The sequence below is a fragment of the Chrysemys picta genome, chromosome 2 (assembly GCF_011386835.1).
Source record: "Chrysemys picta bellii isolate R12L10 chromosome 2, ASM1138683v2, whole genome shotgun sequence".
In the NCBI taxonomy this organism is placed as follows: domain Eukaryota; kingdom Metazoa; phylum Chordata; order Testudines; family Emydidae; genus Chrysemys; species Chrysemys picta.
Window position 1 is genome coordinate 225,804,949 of NC_088792.1, and position 18,315 is coordinate 225,823,263.

At 40.8% G+C, this 18,315-nt stretch overlaps 1 protein-coding gene across 5 annotated transcripts in view; it reads left to right on the forward strand.

Moving 5' to 3' along the window:
- UBXN2B (UBX domain protein 2B) overlaps positions 1 to 18,315 on the forward strand; it is a 32,047-nt gene that overhangs the window by 11,690 nt on the left and 2,042 nt on the right. For 4 of the 5 annotated variants that reach the window (XM_065585604.1, XM_008170776.4, XM_065585605.1 and 1 more), the window contains 3 exons: positions 1,533 to 1,642; positions 6,190 to 6,327; positions 17,553 to 17,714. In XM_065585604.1, coding sequence (XP_065441676.1) covers positions 1,533 to 1,642; positions 6,190 to 6,327; positions 17,553 to 17,714 — 410 coding nt within the window. The remainder of the gene's footprint in view (positions 1 to 1,532; positions 1,643 to 6,189; positions 6,328 to 17,552; positions 17,715 to 18,315) is intronic. The other variant, XM_008170777.4, reaches the window with a different exon arrangement.

Sequence of the window (18,315 nt, forward strand, 5' to 3'; positions counted from 1 at the left end):
CTTTTCCCAAGCTTGGGAGAAATCTCTTGCTGCTTCTTGTAAATCCAGACTTCCACATATTTCTTCTGTTAACCCTGAAATGTTCTTACCAATTTTCCCTGGGAGTAAGTCACACTCTCTCACCCAGATATTTTCCTGAATTTTTTCCTCATCTGTTTTAGAATGCAACCTCTTCTGGGCAGGAATGTCCTTTTATGTTTTGTAAAGCATTGTATAATTGTTTAGTGTTGTATAAATGCTTAAGTAATCGCATCTTGATTATTGAAACTTCCTTTCTCTCGCCTTGACAAATGCAGTCTTGCCCTGCTTATTTCCACCAAGAATGCTTCTGCAAAGATCATTTTCCTAGCTCATCACTTCGACTATGTAACCTTTCTCTTTGTATCTCTTCACAGGCTTCCTTCTTCTCTATTGTATCAAATATAAACTACTTATCTGCACTTTCAAGGCCTTTCATGACTATCCTCCTCCCTACCTGTCATCTCTCTATCATTGAAAGGTTGACTCCTACCTCCAATAAATCTATGATGCTAGTCTCAATCACCCACTTGTTACATTTGCAGACAAGTACTTTCATGCTTTCTCTCATGCTGCCCGTTGTGCCTTGGAGAAACTCCCTGTAAGCATGCACAAAACAAACTCATTATCCTATTTTGAATCCCTCTTTTAAAATTCTCCTTTGCCCTGAGGCCTACAGAAAATATGACAATGGTTAGGCTGCTGGATATGCTGAGAATACACATCATACATACCATGCTGACCAATATGTCTCATTGTTTCCTTGTACTCCCCGGTCAGTCTGTCTGTACCCATCTATTGTCTCTTAGCTTACACTTGGATTGTAAGGTCTTGGGGGCAGGCAGGGTCTGTATTTTTGTTCTGTGTTATACAGTGTCTATCAGAGTGGGGTCCTAGTCCATGACTTGGGGCTCTGAGGTGTTACAATAAAAATAACTATGATAAAGCTAGTTATGGGAATTAGTAACTTTAACTCTTGCTTTATTCCACAAGCGATTAGAATAGTAGAAGTAATCTACAAGTTTGTGTGTGCTAGGTCAATTTTAAACAAAAACAGTATTCGCTATTTTGAAAGCAGTTGCATCACCTGTTAAGCCTAGTACACTATTGTTGGCATATATTTTCTGTGTACCTTGTATTTTATCTATTAGCTATGTCACTGATAAAAGTCAAGGCTTATTGTGAAGTACAAGGTTGCCAATCTGTCGGAGGTCTCAGTACCACTAAGTTTGTAATTTCAACTGTAGCAACAGTGCAAATGTTACTAGAAGTCAATATCACTTTTTTGGGTTAATCTAAAAATGACAGTCCAAAATCTCTTTACAAAAGCGAACACGTTTTTATTTCTTTTGCCTTCTATCTTATGTTTCTGTGTTTTGCTACAAAATGTGTTTTGTTTTAGATTCAGTACTCTAATGTTTGCCAATATGTACAAAGCTAACAAAAAAGATCAGCAGATAATTGCTTAGGAATTTTTTTGTTTAGTTTTTTATTATACTTTCTTTGCTCAATAGGTTCAAATTTTGCTTAAACTGTGGAGGAATGGTTTCAGTTTAGATGATGGAGAGTTGAGAACTTACACAGACCCAACAAATGCTCAGTTTCTTGAGTCTGTTAAAAGAGGGTAAGTTATAATGGTGGTTATTTTGCTGACTATATCAGAGCAGTCAGGTGGAGAGAAGGGAAATAGTAATAAAACAGTGATTATTATTAAAAGTATATAACCTTTCTGCAGTGTAAAGCAACTGAGTACTGAAACATTAAATAATCCTTCTACCAGAAACAAGATTAGGCTGATTGATGTTCCTGCAGAGATACAGACAGTGTACAGTAACTCCTCGCTTAACGTAGTTATGTTCCTGAAAAATGCTACCTTAAGTGAAACGATGTTAAGCGAATCCAATTTCCCCATAAGAATTAATGTAAATGGGGGGGAGGGGGGAGTTAGGTTCCAGGGAAATTTTTTTCGTGAGATAAAAACTATATATATAATATAACTTATAGTGTGTGTGTGTGTGTGTGTGTGTGTGTGTGTATATATATTTAAAAAACTTATACTTTGTGTGTGTATATACACACACACACACACACACACACACACAGTATAAGTTTTAAACAATTTAATACTGTACACAGCAATGATGGTTGGGGTGGTGAAATCAGAGGGTGGGATATTTCCCAGGGAATGCCTTACTGCTAAATGATGAACTAGCACTCAGTTGAGCCCTCAAGGGTTAACACATTGTTGTTAATGTAGCCTCACACTCTCCAAGGCAGCACGAATGGAGGGAGGGGAGACAGCATGGCAGAGAGAGACAGAGACATACAGTGTGTGTGAGAGAGAGACGCACATTTCCCCTTTAAGTACTCTGACCCCACGTTAAGTACATTGCCTTTTTAATTAGATCAGCAAGTTGAGACAGCAGCTGCTGCTAGCAAGCTCCCTCTGTCCTGGTGTCCCGCCCCCCCTGCTCTGGAGATAAGGTACAGGAGCGCGGGAAGTGGGGGACACCCTGACATTAGCACCCCTCTTCCCCCACACCCCTCTGCACAGCAAGCAGGAGGTTCCCGGGAGCAGCTCCAAAGCATAGGGCAGGAGTAGCACATGGCAGTGGAGGGAGGGACAGCTGAACTGCCCAGTAATTGATATCCTGCTGGGCGGCTGCCGCACAGGAAACTTAGGGGAGCGGGGAGCTGATGGGGGGGCTGCCGGTCCACCCTGGTTCCAAGCCCTCACCAGCTCGCTCCAATGGGCTGCTCTTTCTGCAAGCAGTGGATAAAGCAGCTGCCAAACAACGTTATAAGGGAGCATTGCGCAACTTTAAACGAGCATGTTCTCTAATTAATCAGCAATAAAACAACATTAACCGGGACGACTTTAAATGAGAAGTTACTGTCATAGGGACCTCTTTGCAATGGATCAAAATACAGGTGCACATCTATGCTTTTTACAGTCAGAAGAAAATATCTGAAGTTTTATTATTAAAATATTATGTTTACCATATTTTTATGACGGTTAAACACTATTAAAGCAAATTGTACATTAGTTCAGTCGCTTAGGGCCTATGTACATAGCACTGGCAAAATGTGCCAGAGGGTGGGATTTATAAAATGCTCTAACTACTCCTTGGAGACCTGCTGATTCACTCTAAAAGGTGCCTAATTCTCATCGGACTATGTTAATGTGAACTAATTTCCTTTTAGACCATGTAGACTCTGCTGGCGTAGAGGAGTTAGAGTGCAGCATGTTAGAGCACTTTACAAATCACACAACCTGTGATGTGTAGTCAAATGCTAAGATTGGGTCTCCATCTGGCCTGTGCCACAAATAACATAATACTTCAATATGATGGCCACCTCCAGCACTAGGCTCAGAAGTGCCAGCTGTGATTCAAAATAATTCACGGCTTATTCACTGCAACATAAGCCTCCTTCTTTTTGAATATTCATATTATGCTGGGCTGAGCAAAACAGGTGTGTTTATTCCTTAACATAAATAATGTTTTAATTAAGGCCGCCAAGCAATTAATTTTTTTTAATCACGCGATTTAATCGCATTGTTAAACAATAATAGAATACCATTTATTTAAATATTTTAGATGTTTTCTACATTTCAAATATATTCAATTACAACACAGAATATAAAGAGTACACAGCTCACTTTATATTTATTTTAGATTACAAGTATTTGCACTGTAAAAAATCAAAAGAAATAGTATTTTTCAATTAACCTAATACAAGTACTGTAGTGCAATCTCTTTATCATAAAAGTTGAACTTACAAATGTAGAATTATGTACAAAAAACTGCATTCAAAAATAAAACAATGTAAAATTTTAAAGCCTACAAGTCCTCTCAGTCCTACTTCTTGTTCAGCCAATTGCTAAGACAAACAGGTTCATTTACATTTACAGAAGATAACACTGCCCTCTTCTTATTTACAATGTCACCAGAAAGTGAGAACAGGCATTTGCATGGCACTTTTGTAGGTAGCATTGCAAGATATTTACGTGCCAGATGCGCTAAAGATTCATATGTCCCTTCATGCTTCAACCACCATTGCAGGGGACATGTGTCCATGCTGATGACGGGTTCTGCTCAATAACAATCCAAAGTAGTTTTTATATCTCTTATTGTATATGAATATATGTATATATTAGATTGCATCCCTCTTTCCTCCACCTTTTACATATTGATTGTTGTCTGAGGGTACATCTATACTTACCCGCTGGTTCGGCGGCCAGCAATCGATCTCCTGGGATCGATTTATCGCGTCTTATCTAGACGCGATAAATCGATCCCGGAAGTGCTCGCCGTCGACGCCGGTAATCCTGCTCTGCGAGAGGAGTAGGCGGAGTCGACGGGGGAGCCTGCCTGCCGTGTGTGGACCTGCGGTAAGTACCTTTAAGTTCGAACTAAGATACTTCGACTTCAGCTAAGTTATTCATGTAGCTGAAGTTGCGTATCTTAGTTCGAACTGGGGGCTTAGTGTGGACCAGGCCAAAGATTGTAAGATCTTCAGGGTAGAGGTTGTGTCTTTGTATGTATTTGTACAGCACCTAGCACAGTGGGGTGATGTTACTAATTGAGGGCCCTGGGTACTACTGCAATATAATAATCAAATCAGTTGATTATTTCTCAAGGTGTTTTTCCTCACCTGAATTGGATTATGATCCCTGTTAAGGACTGTGATTGATAGGCAAAAAAAATGTATTGCATTAGAGCAGGGATGGGGAACCTCCGGCCCACAAGCCAGATTCAGCCCGTTACTTAATTTAATCCAGCCCGCAGCAAGTCTCCATGCCGTGGGCCAGAAACCCTGAACCTCGGCGCCCTCCCCTCCCACCCACCCTCACAGCTCCCGGGTGGAGGGGCGATCAGGGAAGTTCCACATGCTGCCCCCAGCACCAGCTCCACAACTCCCATTGGCTGGGAACTGTAGCCAATGGGAGCTGTGAGCGCGGCTCCTGCGGGCATGGGCAGCATGCTCTGTGCAGAGGCCCCGACCGCCCTTCCACCTCGGGGCCACACATGCCGGCCGCTTCCGGGAGCAGCGTGGGGCCAGGGCCTGCAGGAAGCCTGCCTTAGCCCCACTGCACAGCCAACCAGGAGCCGCCTCAGGTAAGTGCCACCCGGTCAGAGCCTGCACCCCAAGCCCCCTGACACACCTTAACTCCCTCCCAGACCCCGCACCCCAACCCCGAGGTCTCAGCTCCCTCCCGCACCCAAACTATCTCGCAGAGCCTGCATCCCTACCCGCACCCCGGCCCCAGTTCAAAACCCCCCTTCCTGCACCCTAACTCCCTCTTAGACACCACGTGCACCCCCAACCCCCTTCCCCTGCCCTGAGCCCCCTCCTACACCCCAAACTCCTCATCCCCAGCCCCACCCCAGAGCCTGCATCCCCAGCCAGAACCCTCACCCCCTCCCGCACCCCAACCCCCTGTCCCAGCCCAGAGCCCACTGCTGCACCCTGAACCCCTCATTTCTGGCCCCACCCCAGAGAGTAGGGGAAGCCCCAAGCCTCCACGCCCCCTTACGCTTCCCTCCCCGCCAGCGGGGCTGTGTGTGGTCTGTGACTGATTTTTTTTTTTCTGTGGGTCAGTGGCCCCTGATAGAAAAAAGGTTCCCCGCCCCTGCATTAGAGATTACTTGAGAAAACTTTAAAAATGTTTGATAAGTGAAAAATTATAATCATTCTAGCAACTGTTTTTAGACATTATTTCTAAATTCTTTTCCTTTTGATTATTTTTTAAATTCTCAACCAAAATATTAAAAATATCTAAGTATGGGCAATATTCCATCTCACTTTTTTTTAACACAGAACTCCCCAGTAACTTCATCTGTTTGAACATCATTTGCAAAATGTGGCTATTAAGATTGTACACTCATTCATTGTATCCGTGCACCCTAGATTTCAACTTGTGACTTAATAATGAACTACATTTATACATCCATTAGTCTTTAGTCTAGTCTAGCTTCTAGAAGAAGTAGGCGCAATTGGATTCCTCTGCATTTTGATACAGATAGGGCACTAGTTTCCACTCTTTATTAAAATATTGTTTAGGCTCTTGTAGGATCCATACTGAAATGTTTTACTGTACTGTAATTGGGAATTTCTACTGCGTACTTTTAGGAGACAGCTAAAATGGTTTATTTTTTTGCATTTAAGAGAGATTCCTTTGGAACTTCAACGGTTGGTGCATGGTGGCCAAGTTAACTTGGATATGGAAGACCACCAAGAACAGGAATATGAAAAGCCTAGACTGAAATTCAAAGCTTTCAGTGGAGAAGGACAAAAGCTTGGAAGGTAAAAATAAATTTAACAAATGAATGTTCTCTTCTGTCATGTGCATGTGTAATTTGCAATTAAAGAGAAGAGTAGAGCTCAGGATGGCTGAAAAAGATACATTTTACTTTTGTAATGTTTTCTATGATGCTATTTGAAATAGTGCTTTCAGACACTGATTTTAATTGAGTCATCGGACACTTCTGGAGTAGTAACTCAGTGCACTTTCCACTTAACAGTAATTAATACCAGAAGTGTTTACTGATCAGTCTTGGTCAGAGAATGTAGTGAAAACAAATACTTTATTCATCCAAAATATCACAAGTCAAATATGTCCAAACTTAAGAGTTAGAAGATCCCAGAATTAAGGTTGCCTTTGCAATGTAATTCTGTCCCATTGTGTGCATGCCTTATTTTACAGTCTTCAAGGCTGCAGAGAGTGTTTTGGGGGTCAGGTTCAAAATCTGAAACTGATGTCCCCATCCAAATAAAAAAAAATTACCATGGAAATGAAAGAGTTTAAGAGGAGGGGAGAGGATGGAGAAGAGGGGTCAGTGAGGCCCCAGGCCTGTGTGGTTGCTGCCTTCCCCACAGGAAGGGATGCTCTTCTCTGCATGTAGCCAGTCTTGCCTCTCTCTGAACTCTAGCCCTGCCACTAGCGGGAGTGGTATTCCGTGACCTTACTCCTTCCTCTGGTCTCTCAGCATGGTAGGGCGCCTCAAGCCTGGCATCATGATGCCAACAACGGTGACTGTGGGTTCTGGGCCTGGCTGAGATGGGCAATTCGCTCCCTGCATTATTGATGGCAGGCATCAAACCTGAGTGGCATTGCAATCCCGTTCACCATGTTGCAACACCTCTTCACTCAAATTTGGCTTGGCCGTCCCTTTGTCATTTTGTGGGCCCTCTCAAACAGGGGGCCTGGGGCAAACTGCCCCTTCCCCTTCCCCCTCCTCCCATCTCTGGCAGCCCTGCTTAATTACATAATCACATACTCATTTTTGGATAAATTGGTCAAATGTAGGGTTTTTTTTTCATGGGAACAGCAGAAGCTGCATCCTTGAAACCAGGGTGATACCCCAGCCAAATTTCACATCCCTGCTTCAAAGCATGGAGTTTTCATAGTTATAAGATATTTTTTTTAACACTGGCAAAACAACATAGTTTACCCTTATCTTTATTCTCAGATGTGGCTCAACCATTTTTGCTAAAATTTTACAAAAAATTCAGTCTGAAGTGGACACCCAGCATAGAACATTTCAGCCTGAATGCTTAACATTTGGCTAAGTTTTATAGGCAACTAAAACCAAGATCTTATAATGGATAGGGTGACCATATTTCCCAAAGGGAAAACAGGACACCACATGGGGCTTGCCTGAGCCCCGCTGCCCGGGGTTGACAGCCGGAGCGTCTCTCTCCCTATCCCATGTGGGGCTTGCCCTAGCCTTTCCCTCCCAGGGTAGGGCTGACAGACCTAGCTCCGACACCCAGGGCTGGGGCTGAAGCCTGAGCCCCACTGCCCAGGTTTGACATAGCGAGCCTTCCACCACCACTCCACACAACCCTCCCCACCCTGCCCCCCATGTGGGGCTCACCGCAGCCTTTTCCCCCTCCCCCCAGCACAGGTCTGACAACCCTAGCCCCACCACCCAGGGCTGGGGCTGACAGCCCAAGGTCTGACATCTGATGTCGTCACTCCCTCTGCCCACCCCCCAAAATCTTTTCCTCCGCTTTGGCAAAACTGCATTTGTCCCATTTGCTTTTGTGACAAATGCACACTTTTGCCAAAAATGTCAGGACATCCTAGATAGGGCATAAAAAGGGGACTGTCCCAGCCAAAATGGGATATATGGTCACCCTAATAATGGAACGTTTTGGAGCAACATTAACAAAGGGTGGTGCTATCAGTTCTGCCTATAATCATTGGGGAAAAATATAAGCGATGTGTTAAAATTATTCTATTCAGATTTAAACTTGCTGCTTTATTACTGTTTCTAGAGTATGATGAAGTGGAATTTGACATTCATAGTGGAATGTCATTCCAATCTGCCAGATCAGTTTACCTAGACACTTGATAAATTAATTTATACATAGACCTGTCCTTCCGTTATTAAGGAAATGTAGCTGATTAAAAGTAATGGATTGATTGCCATGCAGATTGAAGCCCTTCTTTTATTATCTGAATGAGTAGAATGTTGGGAGCCGCAGTATAGGATTCCCCATGCCATCTTGCCAATATGCCTCAACCCTGATCTGGAAGGACTACAGTTTATACATTTTTAAAAAAAAAAAAAAAAAAGAAAGAACAAGGAGTACTTGTGGCACCTTGGAGACTAACAAATTGATTTGGGCATAAGCTTTTGTGGGCTAAAACCCACTTCATCAGATGCATGCAGTGGAAAATACAGTAGGAAGATATATATATATAGAGAGAGAGAAAACATGAAAAAATGGGGGTTGCCATACCAGCTATAACGAGACAGCCCACCTTAATTGATTAATCAGCAGCAGGAGGAAAAAAACTTTTGTAGTGATAATCAGGATGACCTATTTGAAACCGTTGAAAAGAAGGTGTGAGTAACAGAAGGGGGAAAATTAGCATGGGAAAATAGTTTTTAGTTTGTGTAATGACCCATCCACTCCCAGTCTTTATTCAAGCCTAATTTAATGGTGTCCAGTTTGCAAATTAATTCCAGTTCTTCAGTTTCTCGTTGGAGTCTGTTTCTGAAGTTTTTTTGTTGAAGAATTGAGACTTTTAGGTCTGTAATTGAGTGTTCAGGGAGGTTGAAGTGTGCTCTGACTGGTTTTTGAATGTTATAATTCTTGACGTCTGATTTGTGTCCATTTATTGTTTTACGTAGAGACTATCCAGTTTGGCCAATGTACATGACAGAGGGGCATTGCTGGCACATGATGGCATATATTACATTCGTAGATGTGCAGGTGAATGAGTCCCTGATGGTGTGGCTGATGTGATTAGGTCCTATGATGGTGTCCGTTGAATAGATATGTGGACAGAGTTGGCAATGGGCTTTGTTGCAAGGATAGGTTCCTGGGTTAGTGTTTTTGTTGTGTGGTGTATGGTTGCTGGTGAGTATTTGCTTCTTATTGCGGGGCTGTCTGTAAGCGAGGACTGGCCTGTCTCCCAAGATCCGTGAGAGTGAGGGATCGTCCTTCTGGATAGGTTGTAGATCCTTGATGATGCGCTGGAGAGGTTTTAGTTGGGGGCTGAAGGTGACGGCTAGTCGCGTTCTGTTACTTTCTTTGTTGGGCCTGTCCTGTAGTAGGTGACTTCTGGGTATTCTTCCTGCTCTGTCAATTTGTTTCTTCACTTCAGCAGGTGGGTATTGTAGTTTTAAGAACGCTTGATAGAAATCTTGTAGGTGTTTGTCTCTTTCTGAGGGGTTGGAGCAAATGTGGTTGTATCTTAGAGCTTGGCTGTAGGCAATGGATCGTGTGATGTGGTCTAGATGAAAGCTGAAGGCATGTAGGTAAGTATAGTAGTCAGTAGGTTTTCGGTATAGGGTGGTATTTATGTGAGCATCGCTTATTAGCACTATAGTGTCCACGAAGTGGATCTCTTGTGTGGACTGGTCCAGGCTGAGGTTGATGGTGGGATGGAAATTGTTGAAGTCATGGTGGAATTCCTCAAGGGCTTCTTTTCCCTGGGTCCAGATGATGAAGATGTCATCAATGTAGCGCAAATAGAGTAGGGGCGTTAGGGGATGAGAGCTGAGGAAGCGTTGTTCTAAGTCAGCCATAAAAATGTTGGCATACTGTGGGGCCATGTGGGTACCCATAGCAGTGCCGCTGACTTGAAGGTATATATTGTCCCCAAATGTGAAATAGTTGTGGGTGAGAACAAAGTCCTTCACACTTAAGTCTTGAGCATCGTTAATTCCTTGCTGTCTCACGTGAGACTGCCAAAAACTTCGCCTGCTTTGTTGGAGATTTTAAGGAAGGCACCAGTTCAATAGGAATTTGACTGAGACCACTAATTCATTCAACCTTATAGCTGTTGGTACTTGGTCTGTATTTGATCCAATGATCAGTATAAATAGCAAACTGTATATTCCATTACTAATTCCCTGAGCCATCCAACCGCCATCCTTCTCTGTCATTTTCTGCTTTTAGCCATGAACATTTTCATAGTCTGATACTTGACCAAGTTCCTGATGGGATTTCTGTATGGCAGCAATTAAAGCATCTATTGGCTGAAATGCCAGTGGCAGAAATATTGTGATATAATATATAAACTGGTAACACCTTTGATTATAAGACTCCCAGCTACACTATTGACTGTTCTAGTATCCTTAAACAGAAGAGAGATTCATTTGAGAATCCCACTTGATTTATTTGACACAAAATGAATATGAACAATAAATTGCATGATGTTAAAACCTTAATTCCAATGAAATTCTGGTGAGAACTTCAAATGCTGCTACAAAAAGCTGAAGTACATAGATAATAGTAGTTGAAACATAAGCAATAATGTTAAAGAATCTGACATCTGCCTTTGAATTGCTTAGTCTGGTATCTGGGGGCAAGAATATGTGGATTATAAAATTCTAAACAGTTACATAATAGTGCAACTGCAAAATATGTTTTAGTGACTGAGCATCTGAGATGTGACAGTCAGCTTGCATCCCTAATCAGACTTGAAATACTATAACTTTTTAGACAAGGCTCTAAAAAACTGTTCAAGGTAACTCAGCAAGAATAAGCAGCAACAAATATACTTGTAACATTCTGTCATCAAGCTTTTATGTAACACAGATCCATAGGCTCCAGAGCAGCCTTATAGACTTACTCAATAATGCCTAGCAGTTGAATAGTAAATACCTCACCTGCTTGATGCTCACCATGTTATATAATGTGTATTAACTTTTTCAGCAAGGCAATTCTGATGCCTTTTTGGAAATAGCTTAATTCATTTTTAACTATGTTAAAATAGATCTTATTACAGTATAAAATAAATATATAACATATCTAAGATCACATAAGCAGATTTGTTTGATTATAACAGGCAATAGCTACATGTTGTTGTTGATTCAAAACTCCTCTTCAGTTTCTCACTCTCCAAGTCTTCCTTCTTTGCACTTAACTGACATATTCAAATGAATTTGCTGAAAAACCTTTCATTTGCAGGTAAGGTGTGTGGGATGTAAGTGTCAAAAGCGGGTTTCATTAATTGCATGAGTGTTTGATTTGGAGCTTTCAATATAAGCCAGTCGTGGGCAACCTGCGGCCCACGGGCTGCACTCAGCCTGTGAGGGTAATCCGCTGGCGGGTCGCCCGGACAGTTTGTTTACATTTGTACGGCCGTCTGCAGCTCCCAGTGGCTGCAGTTCGCCATTCCCGGCCGATGGGAGCTGCGAGAATCGGCAGCCAGCACGTTCCTGCGGCCCACGCCACTTCCCGCAGTTCCCATTGGCTAGAAATGGCAAACTGCGGCCACTGGGAGCTGCGGGCGGCCGTGCAAATGTAAACAAACTGTCTTGTGGCCCACCAGCAGATTACCCTGACGGGCCTCAGGTTGCCCACCACTGATATAAGCTATAATCCATGTCTGATTACTGCCAAATTTGAGTAATGTTCTCTCTCGCTTTCTCTGTCCCCAGCATCTTTGCACATTTCATGCCACTCAAATATCTTCAACCAGAATGATTTTTCTTCCATTTTAGAAAATACTTTCATAATTTTCATCAAGACTGTCTCAAGCTCTGTGTTTTACCAGCTGTTGGCACCAGAATGATATTTTTATTCTTCCAAGAATTTCAGATCTGTTTTCCTCCTGCATTCCATCCCCAGTTCTCCTAGCTTCCACTACTTGTTAAGGATTATGGGCCAAATTTATCATGTTGTAACCACGTTGACTTAAATGGAGTTCAATTTTGGACTCAGGTTTTATTCGATCTTGATCAGAAAAAATACACCTCTACCCCGATATAACGCTGTCCTCGGGAGCCAAAAAATCTTACCGCGTTATAGGTGAAACCGCATTATATCTAACTTGCTTTGATCCGCCGGAGTGCGCAGCTTCGCCCCCCCCAGAGCACTGCTTTACCGCGTTATATCTGAATTTGTGTTATATCGGGTCGCGTTATATCTGGGTAGAGGTATATCTGTAGATAGAAAGGGAAAATTACCTAATGCTTAACGCTCTTCATCACTTCCTAATCCCTGCTACTTCATTTAGTACCAAATTATAGCTGGTCCTGTGCTAGAGGAGGAGAGTGCACCACTTTCTTCCCAAGGCAGGTGAATCTTTTAAGAAAAATAAATGGACCTGCAATGTGGTGTTAGAAAAGCTACTTGTACTTTGGTCTCTAAAGACCACAGAACCTACACTAAATAATGTGTTGTTTATATATGGTTCAACACATTTTATTAGGCAGTAATATATAGCAGGAATCTCGATTGTGCATGCACAGTCCATTCCATCATCTTAGTACTGAAGCATGAGTGGAGGAAGAGGTGTGCGAGAGGTGATCTAATTAAACCTCCTGGAAATATTCCATTATAAACACCTATTTCTACATTACAGATTTCCTTAAAATGATGTCAAGTGAAATTTTTGTATATTGTCAATGGGTAAATTAAGTTAAGTTTGAAGGGAATTGGGTGGGTACTTCTTAAAATTAGACAAGTATAAAATTATTACTTGGGTTAGCTGTAGAATCATAGAAATGTAGGACTGGAAGGGACCTGTGCTGAGGCAGAACCAATTATACCAAACGGGTGTTTGTCTAACCTGTTAAAAACCTCCAATGATGGGGATTCCACAACCTGTGTCGGTAACCTATTCCAGTACTTAACTATCCTTCTAATTAGCTTTTCATAATATCTAACCTAAATCTCCCTTGCAGCAGATTAAGTCTGTTACTTCTTGTTCTACCTTCAGTGGACCTGGAAAACAATTGATCACCATGCGCTTTATAACAGCCCTTAACATATTTGAAGACTGTTTTCAGGTCCCACTCCCCCTCAGTCTTCGTTTCTCAAGACTAAACAGTCCCAGTTTTATTAACCTTTCCTCATAGGTCCAGTTTTCTAAACCTTTTATCATTTTTGTTGCTCTCCTCTGGACTCTCTCTCTCTATTTTGCCCACATCTTTGCTAAAGTGAGGCCCCCGAAACTGGACACTGTACTCCAGCTGAGACCTCACCCATGCTGAGTAGAGCAGGAGAATTACCTCCCATGTCTTACACATGACATTCCTGTTAACACACCCCAGAATGATTATTAGCTTTTTTCACAACTGCATCACATTGTTGACTCAACAGTTTGTGATCCAGTATAACCCCCAGATCCTTTTCAGCAGTACTAATGCCATGCCAGTTATTCCCCATTCTGTATATGTGCATTTGATTTTTCCTTCCTAAGTGTAGTGCTTTGCACTTGTCTTTATTGAATTTCATCTTGGTGATTTCAGACCAATTCTCCAATTTGTCAAGGTCATTTTTAATTCTAATCCTGTCTTCCAAAGTGCAAGCAGCCACTCCCAGCTTGGAGTTACCTGCAAATTTTGTAAGCATACTCTCAAGTCATTAATAAAAATACTGACTAGTACTGGACCCATCATAAATCCCTGTGGACCACACTAGATATGTCCCTCCACTTTGAGAGTAAACCACTGATAACTACTCCTTCAATACAGTGTTTCAATCAGTTTTGCATCCACCTTATGGTAATTTCATCTAGACTACATTTCCCTTTTTGCTTTTGAGAACGTCACGTGGGACTGTGTCAAAAGCCTTACTAAAATCAAGATATATACTGCTTTCCCCCTGTCCATTTGTCTAGTAACCCTGTCAAGGGAGGAAATTAGGTTGGTTTGGTATGATTTGTTCTTGACAATTGGCTATTTCTTATAACCCAATTATCCTCTACATGCTTACAAATTGATTGTTTAATAATTTGTTCCAGTATCTTTCCAGGTATTGAAGTTAGGCTGACTGGTCTATAATTCCCCAGGTTGTCTTTGTTCCCCTTTTTAAAGATAGGTACTATATTTACCCTTGTTCAGTCCTCTGGGACCTCACTGATCCTCCATGAGTTCTCAAAAATAATCACTAATGGTTCTGAGATTGCTTCAGCTAGTTCCTAAGGTGAATTTCATCAGGCCCTGCTTACTTGAATATATCTAGCATATCTAAATATTTTTTAACCTGTTCTTTTCCTATTTTAGCTTGTGTTCCTTCCCCTTGTAGTTAATATTGTTTAAAGTATCTTATCACAATTTACCTTTAATGAAGACTGAAGCAAACTATGCATTAAACACCTCAGCCTTCTTGTTGTCATGCATTAGCTCCCCTTTCCTGCTAAGTAGAGGGCATAGTACATATATGTTATGTATGTGGAAGTGGTTTCCATGTGATACATTTCAGAACTATTTTATAAATTTGTTTAACCTGTGTCTTTGCTCCCCTCACTTATCTTCCATCTCCCTGGACTTAATCTTATATCACAAACCCTTACTCAGCTTTAAATAGCTTTTATTTTTTTTAAATATTAACCTTCCAGCCAAATGATTTCTCTTCCTTTCCTGCAAAATTACACCTGCCCAAGCCCTGGAGAGGCAAGATTTAGTCCTAGGCCAGTAACAACTTTTCTCTCCATAAAAAATGTGATCTTTCAGCCCTGCAGAGTTAGAAGCAGAAGTTTTATATCATTGGAAAGGAGAAACTATCAGCTTCTAGCATTCTTCCTGCCCTTGAAAATCTATTTTAGGTCACTGTCAGATGGTCTGTTGCTTATGATCTTTGGCTTCCTCTGACCCCTTTACACTGTGGACTCATTGTAACAAAGGAATTTGGTTTTCCAGATGGAGGGATATGAAAGGGCCTTACAAGGCCAAATTCTTAACTTGTGTAAATCTGCATAGTTCTGTTGATTTTGAACAGTGATGCCAGTTGACACAAGCTGAGAATCTGGATCATTATGCTTAAAATCGCATGCACAATGTATCACATTGTGATATAAAAGTTTTCTCAACCCTGGACGACATGCATGTTTTAGAACTCATGGCTTAACCTCTTCTGAGCAATATGCCCATGCCAAACTCATGCGGATAAAATCTTTCGTACCACACCATCATGTATTCCCTACATATTTTGTGCTTGTGTGTGTGTGTGTAGATACACATATTATATATAAGTAGTAGAATACTCCACATTAGAAAAAATGATTTTATGCTGTCCTTAGATTTTTTTTTTTTTTTTTATGTTCTAATGATGTTAGTTTCCAGTCTTACAAAATTTGCATCTCATCACTCAAGGATGTATAAATAGCTCTTAATTTCTAATACAAAACAGTTTAGTTTGTAGTATGCAAATTTACATTTCTTCATATGTTTAGTGCCTTTTTAAAAAATCATGGAATTTCTCAAGCACTAAATGGATGGGTTGCACACATGAAGAAAATGTGCTGCTAAGGGCCAGTTGAATTCAGATTTGGCCATTTGCATTTACAAACATTTTGATGGCATTTGCAAACTGATTAATTATGCATGGAAATTGGGCACACAATTGCATTGTTTGTTTTTCTGCATGTAGTTGTATGTACTTCCGATTTTGTGGCCCCTAAGGTCTTAACTCCATAAACAGTGGGAAAAGGTAATCTAATAGATACAAAATTCATTAGAGAGTATGTGATTAAAAGGCTAACTTGTTTGTCACACAGTGGTCAGTTTCCCAAGTTTTCTTTAACGAAGCATCATTTTTAAACTTTTAAGTATAACCATATTGCTGAATAATATTTACATTATTACATTTACAGTGGGGGGAGGGATAGCTCAGTGGTTTGAGCATTGGCCTGCTAAAACCCAGGGTTGTGAGTTCAATCCTTGAGGGGGCCACTTAGGGATCTGGGGCAAAAATCAGTACTTGGTCCTGCTAGTGAAGGCAGGGGGCTGGACTCGATGACCTTTCAGGATCCCTTCCAGTTCTATGAGATAGGTATATCTCCACATAAATTAAATGGGGCATAATTCCTTACTCCAAATGAGTATGCAATGTAAATTAGCCAAACCTAGAATATGAGGCTAGGGAAAGAGGAATCAGTACTAAAAACAAATGAAAATGTAGGTGATGTAAATCACATAAATGTTTAAATTATATACAGACTTAGATGACCAAGAGGGAAGAAGTAGAAAGCAGATAAATTTGGCATTAGTGCATTCATTAAAGCACAGCTGCTAGGTGTGTGAAAAATAGTCCAAGCTGTAAACATTACAGTTTCTGAAAGCTTTTGTTCTTTTTAATGTTATCTACTCCACCCTTCTCTATCATGAGATTATAGCACTCTCAGATTCAGATCCTGGCCAGGATGCAATCTCCAACCCAAAATCAAACCCTGGACTACACCTAACCAGAGCCAAAACACTTCCCTTCACCATCTTTACAATAGATTTACCAATCCCTATACTAATCCGCATTCTTGTGCGTAAAATGCCAAATTCAGAGGTGACTTAAATGGTGGGTGTAAATTAAATATCAGTAAATCAGCATAAATAATATCCTGAGAGGGTGAAGAGACTGAGAAAGGTTGTAGCAGGCACAGTCAACAAGGTGTATGAAAGCATAAACTGAAGCACTTAGGGCCAACTGCCAATGTATAATTTACATAACCACTTACATTATCTCCAAATATGGCCCATAAGGTACAATGAATAAAATTTAAATCGTGCACATGTTGTTTCATGCTCTAGTATTAACATACACAAAAATGTTGTTTTATGATCCTCTCTCCATATATATAAAATTATGCAACTGTATTAGCCTTCCCTTTTATAGTAGTGATGTGCATTAAATTAGGGATGTAAAATGTTTACCGGTTAACCTGTAAGCATTAGTTTTACCGGTTAACCCACCTTAACCGTTAATCCCTGCGCCAGCCCCGGCCCTTTAATCTGTTAACCATTTAAATGAAATATTTTTTATTGTTTAAACGGTTAACTTTCTAAACAATATTTATATCCCTACATGAAATAGTCTTGTATATAAAAAATAATGTACAAGAAATCTCATGTATGGAGAAAATCTTCTTGTGTAACTAAAATGCACATATATAAAATCTTATCCATATATTAATGCAAACAATTTTGACACTTTTCAATACTCAAGTCAATTAGTATACAGTGCATGATACTGGTTTCAGATAGAAAAGAAAGATAAGAAATGTTCTAGAATGCATCTTTTCAGTTGTGCTTTCTTTCAGTAACACCTATACTTCAATCCTTTAGCCTCACACCTGAAATTGTCAGTACACCTTCTTCCCCAGAAGAAGAGGATAAATCCATTCTTAATGCAACTGTTCTGATTGATGACTCCATTGCAACAACTAAAATTCAGATTAGGCTAGCGGATGGAAGCCGTTTGATACAAAGATTCAATCAAACACACAGGTAAACTAATGCCATAGAGATACAAGTAACCACGCTTCTTTCAGCAAGATTGTTTTGTATCTAGTAGATAGAAAAGGAACTAAAATAGCAGCTGGCATATAAAAAAGCAAGAATGATGGTAAAACAAGTAAAGTGTATAAGCAGGTTATTAATTATGAACGTTTGCAGTAGAGGAACACTAGATGTAGAATAACACTTTTGGAGGTGATCAGATTCAGGCATTTGGTAACTGTTAAATTTATATAACTTTCATCATACATACTCGTATTCTGGGTTTTTAGTTTGGATATAGCTTTGAGAAGCACTTTTGTTTGGCTGGTTGATGTGTGGTGTTAAGCAATTACTTATCCGTTCTAAGGGTGCATTTGTTCCAAGTTTGGCAATGTTCTGCTGTTGTCACATTTCCTGCTCTACATTTATGTGAGAGCTATGATGGGCAGAGTGAGACAGTTTTGGCTGTGGTGCAATCAGTGAGCAGAGGGACTAGCAATGCTAGGGCTCTTTATTTTAGCAGACATTAATAGTACAACCTCTCTTCTTTCCCAGTATTTGGTTGAGAGCAAGTTGGCTGAAGCTCAGTCCAATTAAAATAATGGTGATG